This window comes from Delphinapterus leucas, chromosome 9 (assembly GCF_059928025.1).
Source record: "Delphinapterus leucas isolate spDelLeu-1000000601 "Yukka" chromosome 9, BTC_Dleu_Yukka2, whole genome shotgun sequence".
In the NCBI taxonomy this organism is placed as follows: Eukaryota; Metazoa; Chordata; class Mammalia; order Artiodactyla; family Monodontidae; genus Delphinapterus; species Delphinapterus leucas.
Genome location: NC_143137.1, coordinates 23,517,482 through 23,545,055, shown reverse-complemented (window position 1 = coordinate 23,545,055; position 27,574 = coordinate 23,517,482). Strand labels below are relative to the sequence as shown.

The 27,574-nt window shown below is 58.0% G+C and overlaps 1 protein-coding gene and 1 pseudogene across 4 annotated transcripts; one reads left to right on the top strand and one right to left on the bottom strand.

Moving 5' to 3' along the window:
- The first annotated feature begins 6,332 nt into the window (after positions 1-6,332).
- Positions 6,333-11,928, top strand: LOC111178764 (uncharacterized; annotated as a pseudogene).
- Positions 9,498-26,697, bottom strand: IMPDH1 (inosine monophosphate dehydrogenase 1). 4 transcript variants are annotated; one of them, XM_089917435.1, is made up of 16 exons: positions 26,513-26,697; positions 22,317-22,415; positions 20,171-20,219; positions 16,941-17,042; positions 16,723-16,797; positions 16,209-16,415; positions 15,970-16,057; positions 14,934-15,133; positions 14,194-14,284; positions 13,873-13,968; positions 12,749-12,892; positions 12,510-12,654; positions 12,064-12,207; positions 11,833-11,916; positions 11,245-11,261; positions 9,499-10,574 (listed from the first exon to the last, which is right to left on the bottom strand). In XM_089917435.1, exons 1-16 carry the CDS (start codon positions 26,680-26,682, stop codon positions 10,474-10,476), a joined length of 1,812 nt encoding a protein of 603 aa, XP_089773561.1. In that variant the 5' UTR covers positions 26,683-26,697; the 3' UTR covers positions 9,499-10,473. The 4 variants fall into 4 exon arrangements, with proteins under 4 accessions (XP_089773560.1, XP_089773561.1, XP_022437497.2 ...); XM_089917434.1 differs by lacking the exon at positions 11,245-11,261 and having other exon boundaries at positions 9,498-10,574; positions 16,941-17,063; XM_022581789.3 differs by lacking the exon at positions 11,245-11,261.
- Positions 26,698-27,574: the final 877 nt, after the last annotated feature.

The following is a 27,574-nucleotide window of genomic DNA, read 5'->3' as shown; positions in this document are numbered from 1 at the left end:
ACCCATGTGCGGCCTGGTCAGGGTGTAGGTGGGGGTAGGCACCCCCTTCTCCGTCTATCGCCAGAGGAGAAGCCAGCAGGCCGAACGAGGGGCTGGCTCCCCCAGCTACCCGTGCAGGCCTCCCTCCTCCTGTGGCTGGGGAGGAACCTCACAGCAATCTCCGGTCCTCATCTCAGCCCTCTTCCCAGTTTCCTGAGACCTGATGCCTTCGTTATGTAAATGGCAAAGTTGATGCTGGGGACACGCTTCTACCTCACCTACCACAGCACCTGGGCTGGGCGGGGAATGAGGGAGGGGACGGGCTCCGCTGCCTGGGCTGCCCTTCTGGATGCCCTTGGGTCCTTTCCCTCGCCCTCACATCCCCTCCCCCTGGATCGCAGGCCATGGGTACCAGTGGCTTGTGTTCTACCGGGCCCTACTCCCACCTGATCTGGTTGCCTGTAGGAGGGGGGTTGGCGGAGCCCCTTGTAAAACTTTTCTAGGAAAAAGGGCACGGGTGAGGGAGCGAACCAGAAACACTATTGCCTCAGGCGGTTGGAGCAGATCGCTTATAACACGCTTCTTGTTTTACTACGTGAAATAAGCCACTCATCAAACTCTACCAATAACAGCAACAGTAATAATAATCATGCGTCTGAAGCAGCCTCGCTTGGGAACCGGGAGACCTGCGCTCCAGTCCTGTCTGGGGCAGAGCTGAGAAGGACGTTCACCCTTCTTCTTTCAGGGCCTGACCGCTGCCGATAGGAGGGTGAGGTCACGTCTGCAGGACAAGAACAGGAAAAGCTTGGAGGGCGGAGACCCCCGGGAGATTCAGGGCACGCAGGCGCTTGGGAGGCGATAAGGGAAGGCAGAGGTGGGCAGTGAGTTGCTGAGGTGAGGACAGCCCACTTCATCCCAGCCCCAGGCAAGGCTGCGCTCTGCCCTGAGGGGAGGGCTGCACCCGCTCAGACCCTCACAGCCAGTGGGAGGGAGGGGCAGGGAGTGACATGGGAGGAGGGCAGAGAGACCTACTGTGAGAGCTCAAAAAATACTGAATCAGGGTTTCCCTGGTGGCACAGTGGTTGAGAGTCCGCCTGCCAATGCAGGGGATACGGGTTCGTGCCCCAGTCCGGGAAGATCCCACATGCCGCGGAGCAACTGGGCCCATGAGCCACAACTACTGAGCCTGCGCGTCTGGAGACTGTGCTCTGCAGCGGGAGAGGCCGCGATAGTGAGAGGCCCGCGCACCGCGATGAAGAGTGGCCCCCGCTTGCCACAACTAGAGAAAGCCCTCGCACAGAAACGAAGACCCAACACAGCCATAAATAAATTAATTAATTAATTAAAAAATACTGAATCATTGACTGATTGCAGGGGAGAAGGGACCGCAGGTGGAGCCTCTAAACCCGTGCCATTCACAGTGTGCACCGTGGGCCAGCCCCTCGTCCCAGCGACACCTCACAGCCTCTTGGCCTTGGCCCCTGGCGCTGAGTGCATCAGCAACAGTCCGGTTAAGAGAAGGGAGCCCCGGAAAGGGGGGGTGAGGGCCAGCCCCAGAGTAGGGTTTCTTGACCCTTGGAGGTCGAACTCCTTCTGAGAATCTGGTGGAAATTCTGCTCCCGCTGCCCAGAAAAATAGACATACAACCTGACACGCATGGCAGGGGGTCCGCCAGAGCCCATCCATGAACCCCAACCCACAAAATCCTCTCTCTTCTTCCCATCCCGATATTGCCCACCTACCTACTCCTCCATGCACCATGCCAGGGCCCCAGGAGCTAAGACACAAGCCCTGCCTCTGGGAGCTTGCAGGCCAGACCAAGATGCACGCCCAAGGGACTCAAAGCAAAAGCAGAGGGGCCCATGTGCGAGTTCCCAGGAGGGAGGGGCTCATTTCCAATCTGAGGAGGCAGCCTTGGGATCACAGCAAGCCCACAGGCTCTGGAGTCGGCCAGTCTCTTCATTTATACAGTGGAGATCAATGACCGCCTCACCGGGATGGCGTGAGATAGTGTCAACGGTATTTAGCGCGGAGCGAGGCTCAGGTAAACGTGCCATTGGCCCAGCTGGGCACGGTAAGTTGAATAATGGCCCTCCAAAACTGCCCATATCCTAAGCACTGGAGCCTGTGGCTGTCTTACCTTAGGTGGCAAAAGGGACTTTTCTGATGAGATCACATTAAGGGTTTCGAGGTGGGGCCGTTATTATGGATTATCCAGGTACTAGACAGAGGCAGGAGTGTCAGAGTCAGAGCAGATGTGACAATGGACGCAGAGGTCAGAAAGGCAGGGAGATTTGAAGATGATGCCCTGCTGGATTTGAAGATGCAGGAAGGGGTCCAGAGCCAGAGAATTCAGGTGGTCTCTAGAAGCTGGGAAAAGCAAGAGAAAAGATTCTCCTCTAGGGCCTCCAGAAGGAACACAGCCTGGAGGATCCATTTTCATCTTCTTTTTTTGTTTTGGTTTTTTGTTTGTTTGTTTTTGGTTTTGTTTTTGTTTTTTTTGGCCACACTGAGTGGCATGCAGGATCTTAGTTCCCCAACCAGGGATCTAACCCACACCCCGCCCCTTGTGGAAGCACCGATTCTTAACCACCAGACCACCAGGGAAGTCCCCATTTTCATCTTCTGACTTCCAGACTATAAGATAATAAATTCGTGTTGTTCTAAGAGGCTAAATTTGTGGTCATTTGTTACAGCATCCACAGTAAACTAATACACCAGGCCTTGCCAGGGGAGGCCAGAGCCTGCTGGGGCGAGGCTGTGGTGCAGGAGGGAGGCCGGAGGGGGAGTTTTGCAGCCGGCAGGGCAAGGAGTGAGACTGCATTGGGAGGGAGGAGGGGCTGGGCATGGAGTGCTCAGCCCGTGACCTCACCCTTGGCCAGCCAGGCTGCCCTGGCATCCGGACGCCTGTCAACCCGAGGTTATATGCCTCACTGGGCCAGAAAGGGATCCCCGTGTAGCCAGGCCCCAGGCAAGGGTGGGGTTGTGGCAAAGAAGGCTGGTGCCAGGGGAGGGAGCTCAGTCAGCCCCTGGGGCTGCAGAGGCCACAGCAGTGGAGGGGGAGGCCAGCAGGGGTTGGCAAGGTGCCCTGTCACCCAGGGCCCTCTGCCAGCTCGTCCTGCTCTACCTCTCTCCTGTGGGACACGAAGCACTCCCTTCCTCTCTTCTTTTTCCCTCTCCACCCCTGGGCTCCCCTAGGAAAGTGGGAGGAGGAGGGACTTGGGGGTAGAGAGCAAGTGATGGGGTCACAATCTCAGCTCAGTGGCTGAGTAGCTGGGTGACCTTGGGCGAATCTCCTTGTCTCTCTGAGCCTGTTCTCTCCTCTGGAATTGAGGAAAGAGTGTCCACTTCACGGGGCTATATTAAATGACACAACACAGCGCCCAGCATAGCGTAAACCCTCTAAGTGCAGCTGCTCTTTGTGTTATCACATGTATACACGCTACTGCCCACAGATAGAACATCAAGTTTATCTGCCCTGCTAGGTGCCCAGTTCCTCCAGGGAACATGGTGTCCTGCCTACCTTTGCATCTCAGCATTGCTACAATTACTGGTGTGTATTACCCCCCCATTCATTCACTCATTCAACAAGTACTTATGTGTAACACTGCTTTCGATGATGAAAACATGAGGGAAAACAGACCGTGTGCATATGAACAGAGAGTATGTTTGTGATGTGTTATGAAAAACAACAAAGCAGGAAGAGGGAGTGCCAGCGGAGGGGGAAGCGGAGCGGTTTGCTATTTGGTACAGGGTGTCAGGGAAGGTCTGTCTCACAAGATGCTGCTGGAGCAGAGACCCAACGGAAGTGAAGGAGTGAGCTCTGTGGATTTCTGGGGAAGTGGAGGGTTCAGGCCTGGTGGAAGCATTCGAGGACAGCGGGGCTGGTGTGGTGGGATCAGAATGGGTGAGGGGAGAGGGATAGAAAACAAGGTCTGACATAGTTGGGGCCAGATCACACATGGCCTTGCAGGCCATAGTAAAGCCTGGATTTTACCAGGCTTTACTATGGACATTTACTATAGAATGGAATTGCTATTCTCCAGACAGGGTAGATTTAAGGAGGAAACGTCTAGGAGGATAGTGAGGGAGTGTGATGGTTAATTTTATGTGTCAACCTGACTGGGCCACGGGGTGCCCAGATATTTGGTCAAACATTCCGGGTACTCATGCTGGTGTTTTTGGATGAGATTAACATCTGAATCTGTAAGACTGGGTAAAGTGGATTGCCCTCCTGAGTGTGGGCCATCTGCTGAAGGCCTGAATAGAACAAAAAAAGGCTAAGAGAGAATTTGCTCTCTTTGCCTAAGTCTTTGATCTGGGACATGGATCTTCTGCTTCCAGACTTGGACTCAGACTGGATGGCTCTCCTGTTCTCAGGCATAAATAAATATAGTGCACCTACCTCCTACTGGTTCTGTTTCTCTGGAGGACTAACACAGGGAGTCAGAAGTCGGGTGTTGGTTATGTTCAGCACGAGATCCTGGTCAGTGTCCTGGTGGAGACATGGAACAGGCAGAGACACGAGGTCACAGGGACTGAGACCAGATCCGATCATTGAACTGAATTTGAATCCTCCCGATCTCTGTCCCTTGACCCAGCTGAGGCCGGTTTTCTCCTCTGCACAGCTGCTGAAGTGGAATCCTTTCCTGCTTCTTCTCCCCAGAATAGCCCTGGGCTCCAGCTTTGTGTCCTGCTTGGAGAGCTCTCCTGTCCTTGGCTTCTCCAGAGGGTTCACATAACCTCCAGAAGCCCTAAATCCCTTCCCCTCCCCAACTCTGTGGTCTCTGACAGAGGGGAGCCCCCGCAAGGTGAGGGGAGCCCTGAGCAGAGGGGTTCCCCACCCAGGCCAGGAAAGGACAGCCGGGCTAGCAGGGGTGGATGCTCTCCTGGTCTCCCAACAAGTTCTGGCCCCCAGCACCCCCCATGCCAGCTTCCCTTGGGGGCTTGGACACTTCACACCCACCAGGAGGTGCAGTGGAATGGAGGGGGACATCCAGGCAGGCCCAGCTTCCTAACCGGGTGTACCTCTTAACAGCTGGTGACCTGGGCGGGACACTTTGTCTCTCTGAGCCTCATTTCCCCCATCCATAGCAAAGGGATAGGTGTGACTGCCTTATAGGGTTGCTGAGGGTAAGATGCACCTACCACAGCGGCTGTTGCTTAGTAATAAATGACAGCAGGTGGCGGGTCTTTCAGACTCCTTTCCCCACCCCCCAGCCAGCCTCTCTCCTTTCTGAGAGATTAGATTATTTTACCCCCATCCTGTCCTTCAGAAGCCAAATTTTACTATGGACGTGGGCAGCCAGGGAATGGTTGCCAAGGGCAGGGCTTTCAGAAAGGCTGCCGGTCGCCCAGGAAACTACCCCACTCGGGGTTCCCTGGGGTCCCACAGGTCGTTGGGTTCTTGCGCCACCTGCTGGATGCAGTGCCGCACTGCTCCTAAAGCACCCAGACCCGGGAGTCCCGCATCCCCGAGCAGAGAACACTCTGCCCCGCCCCTCTTCTCCTCACAGCCTCTCCACCATAAAAGGTCCTTCTTACTGTTTGTCCCTACATTTTCCAGAGGCCAGAGGCACGGAAAGGAGTTGGAAGCACTGTGAACCACAGGGAGGAGTGGGAGCCACGTCCTTCCCGGCGAACGACGAGGACGCCGGAGGGCTCTGGTAGTGTGGGGTCCGAAGGAAGTCCCTCCCCTTAATTGATTTCCTGAAGCTCGGACTCCGCAGTGCAGACACACGTTTTGTTTCTCATTAGTCCACTTTCCACCAAGAGGGAGCAGTGGGGAGGAAGAGGTTAAAATCGGGGGTGGGAGAGTGACGTGCAGGGTCACAGCCAGGTCCTTACGCAACATCCCCTCCTGGCTCCCTCCTCCTTTCCAGCGGCTCAGCCCCTGACGCCCTAGTCCTGACTTATCTTTTCTTCTCTGGGGAGAACCTCCCTACCTACCTTGACAGCATGTCAGACAAACCCCTTGGAGCCTCAGATCATCCTGCCTCAGAAGGAACTCCCGGTGGCGAGGGGCAGAAGAGGCAGAAGCCAAAAGCCCTCTGCTATGAGAGACAAGGTCTCCTGGGTTGGATTCCTGCCTGAGGCAGCCCCTGTGCTTGGCCATCCTGAGGTCATCCTGCCCTGAAAGGTGAAGGGTGAGGTGGAGCAGCTGACGTGTGGGGTCAAAAGACAGGAAGCTGTTGGGGTGCCTGGGGGGTGCTCCTCTTTCCCCTGTTAGGATCACAAGTGGAGAAACCCAGGCAGAGGCACACAGAGAGGGAAAGGCTGGTGTCTACCCGTCCCAGGGTAATACTGCACCTTGCAACCCACATGCCTCCTCCCTGACTTCAACTGAGCTGGGGATGTGGATGCCTTGGGAGCCAGACACCCTGGCTCCCAGCCCAGAAGCTGAGGTCGCCAATGGGCTTAAGAGGGCGTGGAGCGGCAGGCTGGGGACCAAGGTCTCCCTGACCCCGCCCATCTTCCCTCCTGAGCTGAGCTGCCAGGTGGTAAAGGAGGAGGCTGATGCAGGTGAGTCCGAACCCTGCAGGTGAGGGGCACTGCCCTGAGGACGACAGGTACGGCGAGTGGGGGTAGTAGGGCAGGGGCCCGGGAGAAGTTGCATCCTTTGACCCTGGCACTACCCTCTGACCAGATGCCCTTACTCCAAACTCCCCTCAGCTGCAGGCAGAAGGGCTGCTGGGGGTGCACTGGGGTGGATAGAACTGGCCCCTCAACCTCCAGATGGGGGGCAGCCTGTGGGTAAAGCAGGGCGGGGGACCAGAGATGCTGGAGTTGGGGCGTGTGTGGCCCTACAAGCCTGGAGGGATCCTGAAGGAGCAAAAAGCTCTTCATAAGAGTGGAGGGGGGCGCTGCCTCCCCACCAGCCCCCGGGGCTGGTCCCGCCTCCTCTCCAGACTGCACTTCCGGGTGTGAGGGGAGTGATTGGAGGGAAAGGTTGAGGGCAGCTGAGTTGCACGCAGCTGGGGTGCTGACCCCTCCTCTCTGGGCTGGCTGACCAGTTCCTGATTGGCATTAGAACCACAGACGCTTCAAGGGCCCTCAGAGGGCTAATCCGACCTCTCCTGAGCTACCCAGTCGTGCCATCAGAGAGCGATGTGTGGGGAAAGGTGGAGCCAGAGTTGAGGGCCAACCACCACTCTTCATCTGTCCTCCAGGGTGCACCAGCCACGGCCCCGCTGCTACCCCCACCGATGTGACGGCGACCCAACTCCCCTGCTCCATCCACCTGTACTGCAAGCCGGGCCCCCTAGGGTCCCGGGGGCCCTGCCCCATGCTTCTGCTCCTGCTATGGCTGGGGGCGCAGCCCACTGCCCAGGCCAAGTACCTGCAGCTCTACCTGGCCTGCGGCTGCGACGTGCTGGCCGTGGAGAGCATGCTGAGCTGCGCACCGGGGCCTGGGGCAAGCTGCCCGAGTGCTGGCGCTGCTGTGAGGGCCTGGGGCACTGGCCAGCCGCCCACTGGTGATGCACGCGCTCTCCCTGGGTGGCTACACCTCTGCACAGATGCCCCTGCTCGTGGGCCAGGACCTGGGGCGCCACAGAAGCGTGGCCCAGTGCCTGAGGTGCCGTATTTTCGACAGCCTGGACCGCATGGCGCTGGGTGAGTGTGCGGGGCAGGGGTGAGGGGGCACCTGGGCCACACAAACCAGGCTGGACTCCAGGCGGACAGGCAGTTCTGCCAACCAAGGGGTCTGTGATCTGCGTCTGTCCCAAATGCGGCTCTGGGTTTCCTCTGACCGTCCACCTGACGTGGCCTTCCTACCCGGAGCATCTGTCGTTTTGTCCCATCTGGGCCTCCCCCACTGTGGCTGAATTTACAACGCAGAGTGATCGTGTTGTCTGGGTCCAGCCTGGCATGCCTTTATCTGCAGCCTCTATTAAGGCTAATTTACTAAGCGCCTATAACTTTCCATGCTCACTCACATAATCCCCACAGTGAGGCCACAGTAGGCGCCGTGCCTTCTGAAATTTTCTTAGGACACATGCTTTGCAGAGTCTCAGAAATCAGGTACAGTTGACTCTTGAACAACACGGGTTTGAACTGTTGCGCGGGTCCACTTATATGGGGATTTTTTCAGTAAATACGTACTGTAGCACTACAGGATCTGAGGCTGGTTGAATCTGCAGATGTGGAACAGATACGCAGATATGGAGAGCCAACTATAAAGTTATATGCGATTTTCAACTGCGTGGAAGGTCAACACCCCTAAGCCCCACGTTGTTCAAGGGCCAACTGTAATTGGATGCACACAGGTTTCCTCTAAAACAGTGATTTTCGAACTTTGGTAAATATCAGAATCACCTGGTGCTGAGTGATGAGTCAGGGGCCCAGCCCCCATCCTATTGCAGTGAGCCTGTGGGCCTCTGGGTTTTTAAGCTCTCTACGTGATTCTGATACCCACCACAATTTGAGGACCACTGTGCTCCAACTTCCTCTAGAAGGACCAAACTAATGCTAACATACCAAGTAAAGGAAGGTCATTGTTACAAAGTAACCCATTCTGTTCCTCAGCTCTGACCAACTACATCTAGTTCAAAAGGAAAACTCATGCAGAGTGACTGGGAATTTCTCTAAAAATCCTTAGATCTTTTCCATCTCAATTGCTGGTCAAATTGCTTCCTGTATGGTTTTTGTAAAGCAGTGTGCAAGACAAACCATGAAACATGGCCTCGTTCTGGTCCATCTGCTCTCATCTTTTACAATCTCCTGGTATCCAGACATCCTTCTCCCACCCAGCTGGGTCACCTCAGACTCCTAGGTGCTCACCAAGGCCACAGATTCCAGGGCACAAGACCTCTGGGGACTCTCGATGACCCAGTCACTTTGCAACAACTCCTGGAGCCATTGCTGAACCAGTTCTGAACCCACCCAACAGTCCAGCACTTTCCTTCTTGTCCCTGAAGATGCCACAAAGCTGGAAAATGCCACAGAGAGAGGCTGACTCCAGGCCACGTGGCTCTTTTAGGAAGGGCCTGGGAGAGGGCAGTTACCGGCCCAGGATGCCAAGAGTGGGCTGAGGGAGCCCCTCCCTGGCGGTCATGGGGATGTTTCCAGCTCTTCACTACCCACAACTAGGGCCTTCTGCCCCCTCTGCTTCCTGCCACCAGAGCATTCCCAGGCCATCTTACTTGCTTCTGCCCCGAATGGTGTCTGTACCTGGTGGGACAGCTGGGTGCCCGCTGCCCAACTACAACAGAGGCAGAGAAGGCAATGTGAACATCCTCAGCAGCCCATGTGTCAGTGCTGTCCCCACCAGAAGGCGGTCCTGAGCCACACGTGACAATGGGCACTAGCCCCCGCTCCCTGGTACCCACAGGTGTGTCTCAGCTCATGAGACCACAGGCCCTGGGCCCGGTGGTCAGGGCCACAGCCATGCTCTGCTTCCACCTGCGCGCGGGCTGCACCGTTCGGCATTACGAGGCTGCGGTGAGCGCTTTCTGGCAGCCGCCCGCGAGGCCCCCGACGCTCGTCTTCTACAGCCACGACGACCCCCTCTGTGACAGGGCCTGCCTGCAGGAGCTGCTGGCCAGCTGGGCAAGCCGGTGTGGGCGCAGGCCTGGGGGACCTCGCGCCACGCGGCCCACCTGCGCCAGCACCCCCTGGAGTGCCGCAGCACTCCCACCACCTTCCCAGGGAGGCTCGGCCTGGCGCCCCCCGCGGCCCGGCTCTGATGGGGCTCTGGGCTCCAGCTTACCACCAGGGGAGGGGCTCGCTGTCCAGTGGACAAGGGACAGAGACAGGATGGCGGAGGCGTTGAAACCTCTTGATTTATTCAGATTATTTAACATACAATGACGCAACTGTGACCCCAAAGTGTGCAAACTTAAAGCCTTCAACTGCAGCTGAGAGGAGAGGGCGGGGACGGTCCACCTGGGGACGGGGGCGGGTCAGGAACGACAGGCCGCCTCCTCCCCAGGGCCAGGGATGGGGTGGCCTGAGGAGCAGGGCCCGGATAGTCCACAGCTGAGAGGAGAGGGCAGGGATGGTCCACCTGGGGGTGGGGGCGAGCCAGGAACGACGGGCAGCCTCCTCCCCAAGGGCCAGGGCCAGGGGTAGGGGGCAGAGACCTCCCTCTGGCCTAGGTCAGGAGCCCAGAAGTGCCACATGGCTGAGGGGGCAGCAGCCCAGGAAGGGGCCAGAGGCAGGGCCAGGAGAGCACCAATTCTGGGATGGGGGTTAGGGAGGGAGGTGCCCTACAGGAGAAGCCAGGAGGGGCCACGTGTCCCAGGGGTGGGAGCCGGGCCGGAGCAGGCTGCAGCAAGAAAGACCTGAGGCAGGCGCAGGGCCTGAGAGCCCAGGCTGGCTGGGCTCAGGGGGACTGAAGAAGGGGGAACCCGGGGGGCTCCCAGGGCAGCCCGGCCTGGGAGCAGTCCTGACTCTGCGGGGGAAGCCCAGGGAGGGGCCGCAGACCCTCAGGGCCTCCCCTCCTCTCTCCCTGGAAAGGAGCTGGGGAACCAGTAGTGCAAATCTCTGGACCACTCAGTTATGGAGGGAGGCTGTACCCAAAGGGGGACCCTGGGGCATGACCCCTCCGCCGCCTGGGCCTCCACCACCATCCTCAGTACAGCCGCTTCTCATAACTGTGGGCACAAGGCAAGAGGGAAACTGCGAGTGGGTATGCGGGAAGGTGGCCTCACCACCCCAGACCCCTTGCCCAGGCCAGCCCTGGGCCGCCGGGTGGCCCCCAGACACAGGAGAGGCAGTGAGCTGCAGAAGCCTCTGCCTGTCAGCCACAGGGGGCGGGAGGGAATGAGAAGCAGGCCACGTGCCTCTGTCCGCCTCAGGCCAAGGCTCCCGGAAGAACCATGCCAGGCCCAGGGACAGCCATGCTCCTTCTGGCCACAGCCGCAGCTGGTGGACTGTCCTCAGTGCCGGGGTGGAGAGACAGCTCAGGAAGGCACGGCCCATCCTCACAGAGCAAGGTCAGGCCAATCTGAGCCTCTGCTTCCCACGTCTCCACCCCACCCCTGAAGGCACTGTGGCCTAGGTCCCTTGTGGTCACTGGGTCCAGTCCAAGACAGGACAGCCTCAGGCCTGTGGTCAGGGACATCTCTCTGCACCCCGGGAGGGGATGGTTCCTCTGGAGGAGGGGCCACCGCCAGCTGCCCCCAGCATGATGCTAGTACTAGGGCCCATGTCCCACGATTACACCCCAGCGCGCCCCCAACCCAACGCCCCGCCCCAGCCCAGGCCCCACCCAGACTGCCCCTGCTCTACTCTACGCCTGGCCCGGGCAGCGCGGTTACTTACACGGCAGAAAGGTATAGCTACGGGAGGATGGGGCAGAAAGAGACACAGGTTAGATGCCCGCCTATGCCTGGGGGGACAGGCCCTCTCGACCAGGGCGGGGCTGCATGCCTGCAACTACTGCTGCCAACTAGCACTGCCCCCGCCCACGGTCGCCCCAGCGCCGGCCCTGGCATCTGTCTCTCTGCCCTTCTCCCCGCCAAGGGCTCATGCCCCCAGCCTCCACCTGCCTGCCTGGTGCCGCCACCAGCCAGAGCCCAGCACCGCCAGCCCCTGCCACCAGCCACCAAGCTTCTGAGCAAGCAAGGGGCTGGGGAGCCCAGGAGGGGCTGGAGGCCGCATCTCCCATGCCCGGTTCGGGGGAGATGCCCGAGGGGATGGGAGGGCCTGCCTGCGTGGGGACTAAAGGACAGGGTTCAAGGATGGGCTGGGCCCTGTAGGAGAGGGTGATGGGGGTCATCCTGCAGCAGCCTCCATCCCTGGTGCAGATGGTCCTCGGGGTCCCTGAGACCTCGGCTCAGCCTCTGAACCACGGCCCCACCTGCCTGACCCAGTGCCAGCCAGCTGGGGCAAGGAGGCTGCCACACTTACGAGTGCAGGCCGTGGACACCACCCTCGATCTGAGCTGACATGGTCCGCTTCTCAAACTTGAGCTCTCCTGAGTACATCATGGACCTGCAGGCAGGGAAGTGGTGCAGGTCAGGGGCACCAAGGGTGGAGGAGAGAGAGAGAGAGAGAGAGAGAAAGGAAATGGGAAATACGGGGGCGCCAGGAGCCTCCCTGATGCCCCCCACCCGCTGCCCCTCTAGTCATAGCACTAACCGCAGGACAGACAGGCTACGGGCACCGATATCCTGGCAGCCATGCTGGATCCCCGCTATGAGGTAGGGCACGAACTTCTGAATGGAGCCTTTGTCCTGGATGGAGCCCGAGACACCCTGCGCGATCTTCACCTTATCTCCCTCGCTGCACGGAAGGCGGGAAGACTGAGCCCCGCCACCCATGGCTCAGGGGACCCCACCCCACCTCTCAAGGGTACCAGCAGAGGGGCTACCACCCAGAAGGACCCCCAAAGCCGCCACTCCCTGGGCTACAGCATAAATAAGCATGGATTCCGAGTCAGGTGGCCCCGGCACCACCCCAGGTCTGCAACTTGGGCCCTGTGCCTGGGGTTCCAGAACTGTAATATGGAGACTGGGTGCCACCTTGGGCAGTCAGAGGCTCGGGTGGACCTGAAGGGCTGGGAGCTGATCTGCCTGAAGTAGCACCTGAAGTAGCGTTTCTGGCTGCCGCTGCACTTCTCCATGGCGTCCAGCGAGCCCATGCCCCGGTACTTCTTGAGCCTCACACCATCCGAGAAGAAGTACTCGCCGGGGGCCTCCGTGGTGGCAGCGAGCAGGGAGCCCATCATCACTGCAGTGGTCGGGGGGTCAGCGCCTCTAGCCCCATGGCCCTCCCACCGCCCCCCCACCGGCCTGCCCGATCCCCGGCAGACCTGCCCCCTCACCTGTGGAGGCACCAAGGGCCAGGGCCTTGACCACATGCCCCACGGTCTGGATGCCACCATCGGCTATGACTGGCACCCCGAAGCGCCGGGCGTACTCAGCCACCTTGTACACGGCAGTGCCCTGGGGCCGACCACAGGCCATCACTGGGGACAGTACACAAGATAAAGGCGTCAAGAGCAAGGGGAGCCAGGTGCAGTACAGGCCCCTTTCTCCTTGTGCCCTGCCTCCACTTGGGAGAAGGGACAGGGCTGGATGTTAATGTGGCAAAAAAATAAGTGGCAAATAACACTAGGTGAATGCACTCCAGGAACCTGGACCACCCCACCTACAAGAGCACTACGGGGACTCCGGCGGCAGCATCAGTACTGGCCTCAGCCTCACCTCTCTCCAGGTACTAGTTCCCTTACAAAGTTATTAGAGTTAGGTACTCACAGCCTCCTTTGGGATATTGGCTTGCATTTCTTTAAGTTTAATTGTCCAAGGTCCTTAAGTGTTACATTTCTAAGTGAGAATTCTAAGGAACCAGCACTTATCTAAGGATGGATGCAAGGCTGGATAAAGGTGAAAAGAAGACTTCTCTGGTGGTACCTTTGTTTGTTTTGTTCTTATTGCACCCCAAGGTTTAGAACAACGCCTGACACACAGTAGGTCCTCAATTAACATTTGTTAATTTGTGGAGAAGGCCCACATCTCACCTCAGGGGTCAGCTAATGCGAAGGTAGACAGTTAAAAGCAGAGGCTTAGAGACCAAAGTGGGAAGATGTTTTGGGCAGAGAAGACCAAATGGGTCATTCAGCGTTTGGGAGACATGACCAGACATGACCAAGGGGCCAGATACACCAGTCTTGGGCCTGCAGACTGGGCTTCCTTGACCAGAATCTGAGAAGCAGACTGGCACACACCCCAAACTCACGGTAACCTCATCTTACACCTGCCTCCCCCCAAGTCAGTGGGCTAGACAGGCAGAGTCTGAGCCTGGGCCACCCCTGAACCCACCATCCCAGAAAGGGGCCTGGCTGAGCACGCTGCGTGCATCTGTGGAGCGAGACTGAGGCCCCAGGGCCTGTGGAGGGTGACTGGGGCGTTCTAAGTGGCAGTCACTCACTCTCCTACTGACACCCACCTTCTTGCGTGATGCAGATGGAGCCGCAGCCCATGCCCACACGTAGCCCGTCCACACCAGCATCAATCAGGTTCTTGGCCTGAGCTGCTGTCACCACTGGCGGGGAGGGGGAGTGGGAGAGGAGGAACAGTGTGAGGATGGGTTGCCCCTGCCCTGCCCGGGGGCTTCCTGGGACCCCAGTCTACACCTCCCCTTCACCTACTGTGACCAAAGCCCATTCATTCGGCTCCCTGCCCCTCCATGCCAAGAGCGATGCCATCACCAGGGAATGCCAAAGGACAGAGAAAGGTTACACAGTGAGGGGCAAGGGCCAGCACTCACCATTCCCCCCAATCACCTGGAGGCGGGGGTACTTCTGCCTGACGTAGTGCACCATGGCGATCTGATACACAGAGTTCCCTTGGGATGAGTCCTGTGAGAAGGGGGACGGGAAAGCTTAGGCTTGGAGGCGGAGAATCCTCACTGAGGGAGGGGGTCTTAAGTGGACAAATCCTGAAACTGTATCAAAGATATATGAGAATACACCTTTGTCTTTTTCTGGGAAGACAATGGACAGTTCTCGGCCGAGTCTCAAAGGGGCCTGCCTTCCCCCAAAGGTTAAGCACCCCTAACATATAGTCTCACAGCAGACAAAGCCTTTTCATACCCACAATATGGACTGGTTCTCACAGCAAAGAGATGGTGCCTGCGGTCGTATCCACTTCCCACCAACTCACGAACCAAACGGAATTACTTAACCTGTTGAGCCTCAGTTTCCCCCTCTGACAAGTGGGCATGGTGATTGTGCCTCAGGGGGCTGTTGTGAGGACTAGCTGAGTTCACCTGCATAAACGCCTTAGTGCAGCGCCTGGCCAGTGGAAGGTGCTCACTGAATGTGAGTGGTAACTATTAGGGCCAAGTTATGAGTGCGAAGGGGCCCCAGAGGGGTCCACAGTTTGTTCTGAGCTGTCAGAGTACCAGCGACCCTCTCAATACTGACCCCGGGCTTAATTAGAGGTGAACCTGGTCTCCGTAAGCCTCAACTCTACGGGACAGCCCCTGCTCCAGGGCAGTGTCCGTACCAGCACTATGGCGTCGGCGCCCGCCTGGGTGAGCAGGTCCAGGCGGTATTTGTCATCCTCACGGGTGCCCACGGCCGCCCCGCACAGCAGCTGCTTGTGGGAATCCTTGGAGGCCAGAGGGTAGTCCCGGTTCTTCTTCAGGTCAGTGCGCGCAATGATGGCCACTAGCTCGTCTCGATCGTTGACAATGGGCAGCTTCCCTGACAAGGAACGCAGGGGTGAATCGAAGGAGCAGGCTTCTGAGGGTGGGGTAGGGGGATAGTGAGAACAAAAACGGACCAGGCCAGAGATTCCACTGCAGTACCCAAACCAACCACTAGGTGACAGCACCCACCCAGGAAGCGCTCCTAGGGACCTGGCTCTCTGCCCAAGGAACAGGAAGCAAAGAAACCCAGTTCCTGGAGCTCTTCCTGCCCTGTGGCCTGGCCGGGCTCAGTGGGCAGCCCCTGAGCACTGGCAGCCTTTCCCCTGAAGGGCCACAGGCCACAGTGGTCAAAAAACTCCTAGCTAGGGCACAAACACGAGGCTATCCTGCAGGGAGGAACGTGTGTCCTGCCCAACACCACCCCAGAAAACAATCCAGTACGGGCCAGGGGAGCATTTCCCAGTGGGTCCCACAGGGACCTAATGAATATTATGTCAACAGCCTCAATGTCAAATAAATTTAACCACAAGACTTCTCAGAGCCTTTGATAAAGTAACGTACAATTCTTTATGCAAGATGGGGAATACAGAAAAGCAGCATTTTTCAGACTTGTAAGAAGAACACGGAGCCCTTTTTTCATGATGAGTGTTTCACAGGACTAGTCGTTTTGGGAAATATACTGTGAAGATGCCAAATAAGGGATGGGCTTTCCTGAGCCAGGAAAAAGACCTCAGAAGTCACGCTCCAGCCTGACATCATTCAAACCTTCCCTGAGGCCCAGCCTAGTTGCAGGGACAACCTGCAAGGCTGTGAAGGAACAGGGGGCTCTGGGGTACAGGGAGCCGGGCTGGGGGAGGGGGGGTCTTGCATTTTCCGCCCCCTCCCTGGTACCTTTCTTGCTACGCTGCAGGATCTCGTTTGCCTCTTTCAATGTCACACCCGCTGGAGCCACCACCAGCTCATTCCGCGGTGTCATCACCTGTGGGGCAAGGAACATTTGCCTGCAGGTTGGCAGGTGAGAGAGAAGGGAGCCCGGCCTCCCTCTGGTCCCTGGTCACAGGCACCGGCCTGAGGCCCCGGGATGTGCGGTCCTCTCTGCCCCAGCCATGCTCTCCCTGCCCTGCGGGTACCTCACTGAGGAGGGTGGTGTGGTCCTTCTCGGCAAGGAAGTCGATGTCTCGGGAGGTGACAATGCCCACCAGCTTGCTGCCCATGGTGCCCGTCTCAGTGATGGGGATGCCAGAGAAGCCATGCCGGATCTTGGCCTCTAGCACGTCACCCACGGTGTGCGAGGGGCTCAGCACCACAGGGTCCGTGATGAAGCCCTGTTCAAACTTCTGCGGGCAGAGACAGGGGAAGGAAAAGGCTGGAAGAAAGCTGGAGGTGTGTACAGTCTGGCCACAGGGGGCCGAGGGTCTCCTGGCTGTGCCACAGGGGAGCCAGGGCCCGCCATGGAGCAAGAGGCCAGTGGGGAAACGAGGGCTGAGCCCTGCGCTCCCACTGTGGAGAAGGGCAGACAACACCCCACAGCCACCAGCCAGGGAGCGCACCGGCCCGCAGAGCTGGCAATGGGAGGTTGGGAGGGCCTGTGAGGCGGAGGCTGCCAGAGGGCATCTTCTTTCTCATGATGGGCCTGGTACTCGCCTTGACCTTTCGCACCTCGTTGGCCTGGAACTCTGGAGTGCAGTTGTGGTGAATGAAACCGATACCGCCCATCAGCTGGGGTTGAAGGGAAGAATGGTCAGAGCCAGGGGGCCAACCCTCCTCACTCTGCAAACCCCGCCTCTGATTCCAATTCCTCCTGACGCCCACCCCACTTGGTCCTCTTGGCCCTGGGGTCCCCACCCAGGTGCTCAACTCACAGCCATTGCGATGGCCATGTCAGCCTCTGTCACAGTGTCCATGGGGGAGGAGATGAGTGGCGTCTTCAGCGTGATCTTCCGAGTCAGGGCTGAAGTCAGGTCCTGAAGATGGAGACACAGGCTCTGTGAAAAGTTTTATCATTCATTCGACAGACATTTACTGAGCTGCTATATGTACCTGGCACCAGGACAGGCCCTGGGCATACAGCAGTGAGCAAGGTGCATGAGGTCTCTGCTACCTCTTCCAGAGCTTATACTCGGAAGGAAAAATGACACACACGAAACGTGCACACGGTGATTCCAGTTGGGATGATGGCTCCAAAGGAAACAAACGAGGCAAAGTGACCACTGGAGAAAGAATGTGGGGATTAGGGAAACCTCTTTCTTGGGAGGCGACAGATGAAAACTAATCAAGTGAAAGTCCCCAAAGAGGGACTGTTGTTTCAGGCTGAGGGAGCTGTGTGTGAAACCCCGCCTCTGATTCCAATTCTCCCTGAGGTGCGTTTAAGAAAGAAAAAGCTAGTAGAGTGGAGGGAAGGGAAAGAGGCAGGAGCTGAGGGCTCAGAGGCAGGGGGCAGGTCAAGGATATGCAGCCTTGAAAGGAGCTTGCATTCAATTTTGAGATGAGAATCCACTGGAGGACCTCAGGCGGAGGAGAGACATGATCTGATTTAAAGAGGTCACTCGGGTTCCGATGTGGAGATGGGATTCTAGGTGACCAGGCCTGAAACAGAGAGACCACCAGGGAGGCTGCTGACAGGTCCAGGTGGGAGATGCTGGGCACTAGGAATGTGGAGGTGTGGGAAGCAGTCTATTAGACATCCAATCCAGGGGAATAGGTGACTTTGGGTCTGCAGCTCAAGGGAGAGCTCAGGACTGCAAGGATTTTCAGGAAGCATTTGCCTGTGAGTGGCAGCCAAGGCCAGATCACAGATTCCTCTGAGATTCAGGCCAACAGCTGTGGATCCTAGCCCTCAAAACTCTCAGACACAGACTTTGCTATATAATTTTTTGGAGACACAAAGGCCCCTGTGGTCCATTCCCAGACCCTGGCTGAGAACCCTGGCCCTGCAGTCTAGAAAACTGCCCCTTTTCCTCTCTGATCCTAGCACAGGAGAAGAGCCACAGCCTCCTGACATAGGCCATAGGACAGGGAGACCCTTGACGGCCAGGGGGGCTTCTCCCATCCCTCTCTTCCTTGCATCCTGCCCAGGATCTGGCACAAAGCCAGGGTGCTCAGAAACTGAACAGCCAAACCAAGAAGGTTTCCTGGTTGCTGTCACAAGGGGAATATATCCAGAATAGTCCTCATTTCCCCCTGAAAAATCTGTCTGGGTCAGCACTGGCTACACAGGCTGGACATGAGCTTCCCCAACGTATAAGTGATCCAGGGACACTCGGGCCCTCTGCCATTTCATGAGAATCAGACCTGAATACATATCAATGATAACAGCAACAGAAAAACTTTTTTTTTAATGTGTATTAATTTATGATAGAATAGTCTAACTTTTCCATGAAATGACTTACACCCATCAGTATTAGCCCCTGGGCTCCTATAGGTTTGTCATATGTTAATTGTGTAAAGGACATTGGTCATTCACCTGGTTTATTGCTGAGCCCCTCCAGTTAAGGGAGGCACTGTTTCCTTGTATTTGTCCACAACCTAACTTCTTCTTTTTTTTTTTTAAACCTCATCTCTTTTTCTTTTTTTTAATGTTTTTAATTTTATTTATTTATTTTTGGCTGTGTTGAGTCTTCGTTGCCGTGTACAGGCTTTCTCTAGTTGTGGTGAGCAGGGGCTGCTCTTTGTTGCAGTGTGCGGGCTTCTCATTGCGGTAGCTTCTCTTGTTGCAGAGCACAGGATCTAGGCACATGGGCCTCAGCAGTTGTGGCGCACAGGCTCAGTAGTTGTGGTGCACGGGCTCAGTAGTTGTGGCGCACGGGCTTAGTTGCTCCGCGGCATGTGGGATCCTCCCGGACCAGGGCTCGAATCTGTGTCCCCTGCATTGGCAGGCAGATTCTTAACCACTGTGCCACCGAGGAAGCCCCACCATCTAACTTCTTCAAACCCTCTTGCCAGTTCTTATATATCAGGGATCCACAAACAAGTCTGTTCACCTCTTCCAAAGTCTCCATAATCTTACTGGCTTCTATGATGTCTTTGCTTAGCACTTCAGACAAAATCCAGTAAGTAATAAAGCAGCCACACCCACGTGCATGCCCACCTCCTCCCTGGGCCTTCCCCCCCCACCGGTACGCGGGCCTCTCACTGCTGTGGCCTCTCCCGTTGCAAAGCACAGGCTCCGGACTCGCAGGCTCAGCGGCCATGGCTCACGGGCCCAGCCGCTCTGCGGCACGTGGGATCCTCCCGGACCAGGGCACGAACCCGCGTCCCCTGCATTGGCAGGCGGACCCCCAACCACTGCGCCACCAGGGAAGCCCCTCTCTGGGCCTTTTTGAACCTCACCTCAGGCTCTGTCAGTGAGCCCTCTGGCCTCAGGCCAGGCCCACCTCTCAGGATATCCCCAAATCCCCATAGCTGCCTCTAACCCATTAGGCATAATCCACTGACTGTGCCAGTTTCTCTGACAGCACTGAAGGTTACATCCACCACATTCCCAAGAAAAGTCTCTCCCGGGAATTCCCTGGTGGTCCAGTGGTTAGGACTCTGCGCTCTCACTGCTGAGGGTCCGGGTTCAATCCCTGGTTGGGGAACTAAGATCCCACAAGCCGCAAAAGGGGCAAGGTGTAGCTTTTTAAAAAAAGAAAAGTCGGGCTTCCCTGGTGGCGCAGTGGTTAAGAATCTGCCTGCCAGTGCAGGAGACACGGGTTCAAGCCCCGGTCCGGGAAGATCCTACATGCCACGGAGCAACTAAGCCCGTGCGCCACAACTACTGAGCCTGCGCTCTAGAGCCTGCGAGCCACAACTACTCAAGCCCACGTGCCACAACTACTGAAGCCCGCACGCCTAGAGCTTCTGCTCTACAACAAGAGAAGCCACCTCAATGAGAAGCCCACGTACCACAACGAAGAGTAGCCCCTGCTTGCCGCGATTAGGGAAAGCCCGCACGCACAGCAATGAAGACCCAACACAGAAAGGAAGAAAGGAAGGAAGAAGGGAAGAAAGAAAGAAAGAAAAAGTCTCTCCCACACCCTGCCCTTGAGCAAGAGATCAGCCTCTGGCACCACATACACAGCCCCTCTACCCCATCAGTGGAAGAGGTACTCACCACCTCATCAGCTGTGAAGTCTATGAATCCTGGGAGAATCAGGAAATCGCTGTGAAGAGAGGAAAGTGACTGTTCCTGGGTGAGGAGGGGTCCCTGAAAAGGGCAGGGCCTGCCACGCCAGGGGAAGCAGCATGGGGGTGGGGAGACGGGCAGAGCCTCTGAGCCCCGAGCCATGTCAGGACTGAACCACCCTCACGCCCCTCGCTAGCATCTTGTCGACTTTAGCCCAGAGAGCTAGAGCCAAAGGCAGCGTAAGCTCTGTGGTCCTAGGGCGCCACCAAGGCAGTGGGCCCCAAATGTCCATTGCCTTCAGGGCTCAGAGTTCGTCTAGGAACCTAGACGCTCCCATAATGCTGCACACAGCAGATATGGTGCCTGCCCTTGAAAACTTCTCGATCTTGAGAGGGGGAGACAATAAATAAACACAGAATATACCTGAGAACAGTTTAGTAGGGCAGCATGGCATGAACACCACACAGCACAGGACAAGCTGCACGGCCCAGTGCCAGGGCTGCTGAGTCACACACGGTTCAGAACAGCACAGAGGGACCCCAGGGGGCTGAGTGCGGGGCATGTTCTGACAGAGCAGGCATTGCTAAAGGTTTGCCCAGTTGGACGGGAGCAGCCAACAGACATGGCCTGGGATGGGAAAGGGGAGGAAGGGGCCTTATAGTTAGGACCAGGACGCTGGGGGCCCAGCCAAAGCATGGCAGTGGCCAACACTAGTGCGGAAAGGGAATGCAGGCCTGCATGGGTAAGGCAAAGCACAGTGTCACTGCCCAGGAGCCCTGACGGGTTCAATTTCCCTGAAATCACAGGGCCTAGACAGACACAACCAAAAGCAAATGCCGCATGGTGTTCAGGAACACCCCCAACCAGACTAAGCAAAGCCATCGGGCACCCCAGGGCAGGAAGGAAAAGCTACGGGGTGGACGGGAGGGGTGGGGTCTTTAATTTGCCCCAAGGCCTAGAACAATTTCCCTAGGAGACTCCACGGAAACTATATCATAGATACTCTATCCCCTCTCATCAAAGACCACCAAAGAAATAAATCTTCACTGCCCCTGTCCCTTGGCAGCCCTTCTTCTGTACAGTGAAGAGGCCTCTGTGGCTCACTTAGAGGCAGGGAAGAAATGCTGGAGTCTGGGCCTCTCGGCATTTTCTAGGTATTATATACACCCCTCACCTGGCCCACACCCCAGCTACTCTGACAAGGAAGAGGAGACACTCCTCAGGAGTGACTGGGTATCCTGGTGTCCAGGGAAACCGCCTGCCAAGCAGGAGTGCTTACAGGCAAAGGCAGGAACTGGCAGGAGACGGGGCAGGGATGCTCTTGGCTCACCAGCATCCTCACTCCACCCCAGTCCCAGGTCCTGATGCTCTTTCCTGGCATCACAGTCCTGCAGCCAACAGAAGAGCTAGTACCAGGCCTGCAGCCAACAGGACAACGGGCCCAGGGCCCACGGAAAAGCACGTTACGCCAGAGGCAAATGGATAGGTCTTGTCCTCCTCAAAAATCCTGGGTGAGGTGGGCTTGGGTGGGTGATAGTCAAAGAATACTCATGCCCGGGGGGCACCAGTACTAACTTGTAGGCAGCCAGGGGCACAAGTGGAAAGACGGCTGGACTGGACAGTGGAAAAAAAGAGCCATCCCAACTGCCCAGCTGGGCATCTCCTGGGGGCAACACCCAAGCAGCTGCCTTAGCTGGGCTCCAGGGCCCCCTCTGCCCTCGTGGTGACGCTGGGAGTTGAGAGGGTGTCGTGGACCAAGGTCTGGGAAAAGTCTCCATTACTCCCACATCTCGCGTTCCCACACGCCCCAAGGCCCCTCCATGCGGCCAAGATGCCAGTGAGAGGAGGAAGCGGGCAGGCCGGACCCGGATCTAGCCAGAAACGGGGCATGGCACCGAGGGCCGCGATGTCGCTGTGCCACGTCCGTCTGCTCTCGGCGCGGGCCGCCTTCCTTCCCTTGCCCAGCCCTCCCCCCCCCCGCCCCCCGCCCAAGTCGCTCTAATCGGGCCGGGGACGCGGGCGTCACCAAGGGGGGAGCTGTGCACGTGCAGGGCCGGGGCCGGGAAGGGCGGGGGGGGGGATCACGGCGCGTTAGTGCGCGCACCCAGGTAGGGCCGAGGCCCCCAGCGCTTACTTGTAGGTGAGGCCGTCGGCGTTGGCGAACAGCTGCTGCGCAGTGAGCCCATCCTCGGGCACGTAACCGGTGCCGCCGCTGATCAGGTAGTCCGCCATGCTGCCAGAAGACACCGCGACCCGACATAAACACCCGCGCGGGCCACCCCGCTACCGCTGCCGCCGCTGCTGCTACTGCTGACGCCGCGCCACGGCCACGCTGCCGCCGCGGGCAGGGAGGGCCGGGGGCGGGGGCTGCGGCAGCGGCGGGGCGGGCCCAGGGCGCCGCCCTCCCCTCCCGCCCCTCCTCCGGGAGCCCGCCGCCTCCTCCGCCCGGAACAGCACAAAGAGCCCCGCGGAGACCGGCCCAGCCGCCGCCGCCGCGCGCACGCCCAGGACCGCCTGCAGTGGCACAGCGGCCACTCGGGACCGGGGCGGGGGAGGACGTGTGGACCCAACGGGAGGAGGGGGCTGAGCCAGGCCGGGACACGCCCCCTCCACCGCCCCACGTGCCGCCTCCTAGGCTCCCCGCAGCGCCTCCCCCAGGCCCGCCAGCATCCTGGGCCACCCCAAGCCGTCCGACCCCGCCGGCCTGAGTCTCCCCTGGCCCTACTCCCCAGCCCCAGGGTTACCTCTCACATGGTTTACCTTTCCCAAGACTAAGGCTCAGACTTTAACCAGGGCCTGGAGCCCTGAGGAACTGGTTTGGGCTGACAGCTCCCCAACGCAGCAGTTTGAGGTTGTACCCTCCGGGCAGTGCACCCGCCCGTGCTCCCCACAACCGGGCATCAGTCCTACGGGTGACAATGACAATCCCTGACCTTTGGGTGGCCTTGGAGCCCTCTGCAGTTTACAGGAGTTTTTCATAAATGATCACATTTACTCTACAATCTATTAATTGCCAATTATTAGGTGTCCCACCCCACCCCTGCTTTACAGATGCAAAACCTACAGTTCAGGAGGGGTTGGAGACAGGTACTACCCCTGATCCAATGCTTCAGTCTTACGTCCTGTCTCATCCCCAGATCAAAAAGTAGTGTGGATACCGTAGGTTTTAACCCCAGAGGGGAAAGTTCGCTTTTATTTGGGAGGGTAGCGTAGTGGGAAGGTGAGGGAGGATCACAGGCCTGGCCTAGGCAAGTATGTATAATATAAATTAGGGCAGAGGCTAGGGAAGTTTTGAGAATTTCCCAAAGCAGACATTTGGTGGCCCTGGGCCCAGCAAGACCCAGATTTCTACATGAAGGTAGTAAGAAGGTAGTAAGGTAGTAAGATTAGGTAGCAAGTTGATTCACATGGGAGGAGGTGGGGTGTCAGCGGGCAGACCCTCCCGCTTTGCGTGACCAGAACTACTAACGCTACTGCCTGACCAGAAGCCAGAAAGTGATTTCCACCCCTCCCCCACACCCTCTGCCCCAGGCCCAAATGCCTCGCTCTCCTCCCTCTGTCCTCCTATGGTCCCTACGGCTCATTTCTTGGTGAAGTGAGGGAAAGCTGGGCCAGGGACACAGTCCTCCCTCTGGCAAGGTGGCTGTCTGTGGTACTCCTTCCATCCCCAGCCCTCGAGGCTGGGTTTGTTTACCTCTCACCAGTGTGGTGGCAGCCAGGCCCAAGGGAAACTCCCTGGGATGCCCAGCCCCCCCCAGTGACGCCCGGGGACCCTGCCAGGAAAACACAGCCTGTTCCATCTGCGTGCAGAGGGGAGGGGAGGCTTCCCACAGAGCTGGGGTGATGAGGCCTGTGAGGCTGAGAGTGCTGCAGGGGGCTCACAGATGTCCACAGTGCCCTCTTTCTTACTGTAGGGGACCAGAAAAATCACAGGCGCCCAAGCTTCCCTCTCCACCCAGGGAGCCCCAAGGAGGCTCCTGATGGGGGCCTCTGGAGGCCCTCTGGTGTTGAGAAGGGGGGAGAGGGCCTGCTGGGGTTCTTTGCTGAGTGGGGATTGGGGCCAACTTGCTAGGGATGCCTGGGACGTACTTGATCCCTCAGCACTCACGGACTCATCCGGAGGGCCTGAGCCATATGGGGAGGAGGGTTATCCTGAGGGGACCAGCACTAGGACCTCCTACTGGCCACCTGGAGGCAGAGCAGTGAGACCAGCCACAGAAAGCACCTGGCCACTCAGGGCTGTCCTGGGCACCTTTCTAGCCATAGAAGGATGGGGCTAGGATAGCATTGCAGGCACAGCACACGGGCTGCCCCTGTGGTCTCCCTGGGTCTCTGAGGGACCTGCCCTGGGTCACTATCTCCTGCAACTAGGGTACTATTCTATTCAGGGTTCCACCAGGGCTGGGGCCCAGGACAGCAGCTGGGTTCTGCCATCTCAGTTGACCTCAGCATGACACCTGCCCCAGCGTAGAACTCAGAACCAGAGGAGGAGGCTGCCAGGCTGAGTTGTGGGGAGAGTCCTCTTCCTGGCGGCCACAGACCTCACAGCCCCACACCCGTCTCCTCCTGCTTTGACCTGTGTCAGGGCTCCTCGTTACTCTAAGCTGCTGAGCTCAGCCCTGGGTTAGGCTGTCCTCTTCCAGAAACTGTTAATCCCCCCCCAGCTTTCCTCCTCCCTCTTCCTGATCTTCCCCCCCCGCTGCTTCCTCCATGGGGAGGAGACACCAGGCAACCAGTGGCCTCCTCAGCTCGAGGAAGGGCTGTTGGTCCCCTGAGGCTCCACACCTAGCAGCTGCGAGGGCAACGGAACAGAACAGACCCAAGCCCCTTCAAGCCCCTTCCTTAGGACAGGGGGGGCACCCATAACCGGGCAGGGAGCCCAGAGGTCTCTTTCTAGTCCGGGGCTATTTGAAGGGACAAGATTTCAAAACACTTCCGAGGGGAGAGGTGGGGTGGGGGAGTGCTAATAACATTGTTGACCTGGGTTAGGGGACATAGCTTGCCCAAGTTCAAGCCAGAGAGCAATAACTCTGGCCTCAGACCTAGACTTCTCATGGAACCCTGTCCTCTTCCCACAGCTTTAGGCTAGTGATGGCAGATGGAGGTCTAGCCAGCAGGTTTTGAATCTCATTACAGCACCTGGCTGGGTCTCAGGTTTTACACAGACTCTTCAGAGTCTGGTAGGTGTGTGGGGATAGTACAGGTGCAGAAGTACAATCTGGAGAAGGGATGCTCCTGGTGTTCTGAAATGATACTTTTGCAATACCTTCTCCAACCAAGGCACTGCTTCCATCAAGGTCCCGTGTGCCCCAGCACACTCTCTCACCTCCTGTAGCTTCTCTCTACTGTCCTGGACCCTGAGCCCCAGTAGCTGGATTTCTAGGATGGGAGGAAGGATACAGTTGCCAGAACCACTGTCATTTCTAGAGAGCCAGCCTGCGGGGGCAGGAGGGGCCAGCCTTCACCCAGCAGCCCCTTAAGCCGTTAAAAGTTCTTACATAAGAGGCCAACCCCTGGGCAGAGCTGCAGGGCTAATTCCCCCAGACCACCGCCCACCCCACCCCCCCAAACCCAGCTTCCAGGTCACCTCCCCAAGCTGCTGAGCACCAACAGATGGGACAGGGAAAGAAGTCCAAATCCTCTGGACCGGAAGGACAGTGGGATTGCGTTTCAAGCTGCGATACAATCCAGAGATTAGCCACTGTCTCCTTTTCAGTCAGTCCCCGGGGGCCCAGATCAACACCTCCACTCTTCCTCCAGTGACCCTAACAGACCCCAGCAGGGTAAGGGCAGAGGGGGTTTTGAATCTTAGGAGAGACACTGGGGTGAGCTGCACTGGCCACCTCATCAGACCTCAGTGAATGGTGAGGGGGGGACGGTGTCCTCACTCGACTCCGAGGAGGCCCTCCATCTGGACACCTACACCTGCCAGGAAGACTCTGAAGATAGTTCTAGGAGGAAACGGCTAAGGAGGAGTAAGCAAAGTTGGACATGGACTCCAATAGGCTCGGTTTGAATCCCAGGAGTTGGAGCCACTTGGCTCAGGTGTGTAGTTGAGGTCAGATCCAGGACTAAAATTTTAGGGATCGTTCTTCCGACCTGCTCCCCGGTGCAACACAGCACTGAACCTTTTCCACACTGCCTGCCTGCATCCCCCAACCAAAGCTGGGTGCGGGGCGTCTGAGCCCGGTTTCAGGAAGTGAGAGCTTGAGGCGGTAAGAAGGCATGGGTGGTGGGACCTACTCTTCCCCTCCCCCGCAGCGCTGCCTGGTTCCCAGAGCCGCCGCGCCCGCCCCGGATGCGCCCCGCGCGCTCTGCCCTGGGCGTCACCTCTCAGGCTCGTAGCCGGCCTGCAGCAGGCGGGCGCTGTACCGCTGCGCCGCCGTCTCGTGTCCCGGGTGCTGCCGGGCTCCGGGCTCCGGAACATCGGCGGCTCCGCCTCCCTGCAGCGGCGGTGGAAACGGCCCCGACCCGGCTGGCGGAGCGCGCGGCTCCTCCATGCGGACGCCGCGGCTCAGGGCGGGTGGGCGGGAGCCCCTCCGCCTAGAGGCTCCCCGGCCCGGGCTAGGGAGTGAGCGCAGCCCAGTCTGGTCCGGGGAAGGGGCGGGGCCGCCGAGGCGGGGCCTGCGTGCCGGGGGCGGGACTCGAGTGCCGGGGACCTGGTCGCTCCCGGGAGGGAGTCCGCTGGGCTTTCCGCGCTGGCAACGCTCTCCCACCGGCCACTCTACGCGGCTGCCCAGATTCAGCCCGTCTCTCCCATCCCCGGATCAGCCACAGGATACTGGGAGACGGAAGTGGAACTGCAGAGGCCCTCCACCCTTTCCCGCCGTCCAGACCTTCCAGTTTCTCCTGGCCCCTTCTAAGGAAAACCAGAAAGGAGCGCAGAGTATTATCAGAGGCCAGAGTTTTCTTCGCGTCTTGTGTGGGCGCCTCTGCCTCTTGCGAACGAAGGCACGGTCCTTTGAATCACCTCCTACCGGCCAGCTGCAGACCTACCTTGCTAGGGCAAGATAGGCGGGGAGATTATCCATCTTCCTTTGCCTACTGCCCCCTTTGCCTGCTCGACACACTCCTTTAGACAGGAGGAAAACAGATTTTCCTTAGCCCTTACCTGCCACCACGTGAGGAAAGAACAAATAAGACTGCAGTCTCCTTAAGGAAAAGGGCCTTCTCTTCCCTTGCCTGGGGTACCCCATAACCAGGGAGTGGGGTTGAGCACACAGGTGCTCAAACTTCTTCATCTACTGACTAGAAAGCATACTTTTTCCTCTTTCATAATTGTTATGACCAGCAACAGTGATTGAGCACCTAGCAGAGTTGGCAAGTAAGAGTCCTTGCCCTCGGGCAATTTCTTTAAGGAGACAGAATAGATAGAAAATAAACAGTTGACAA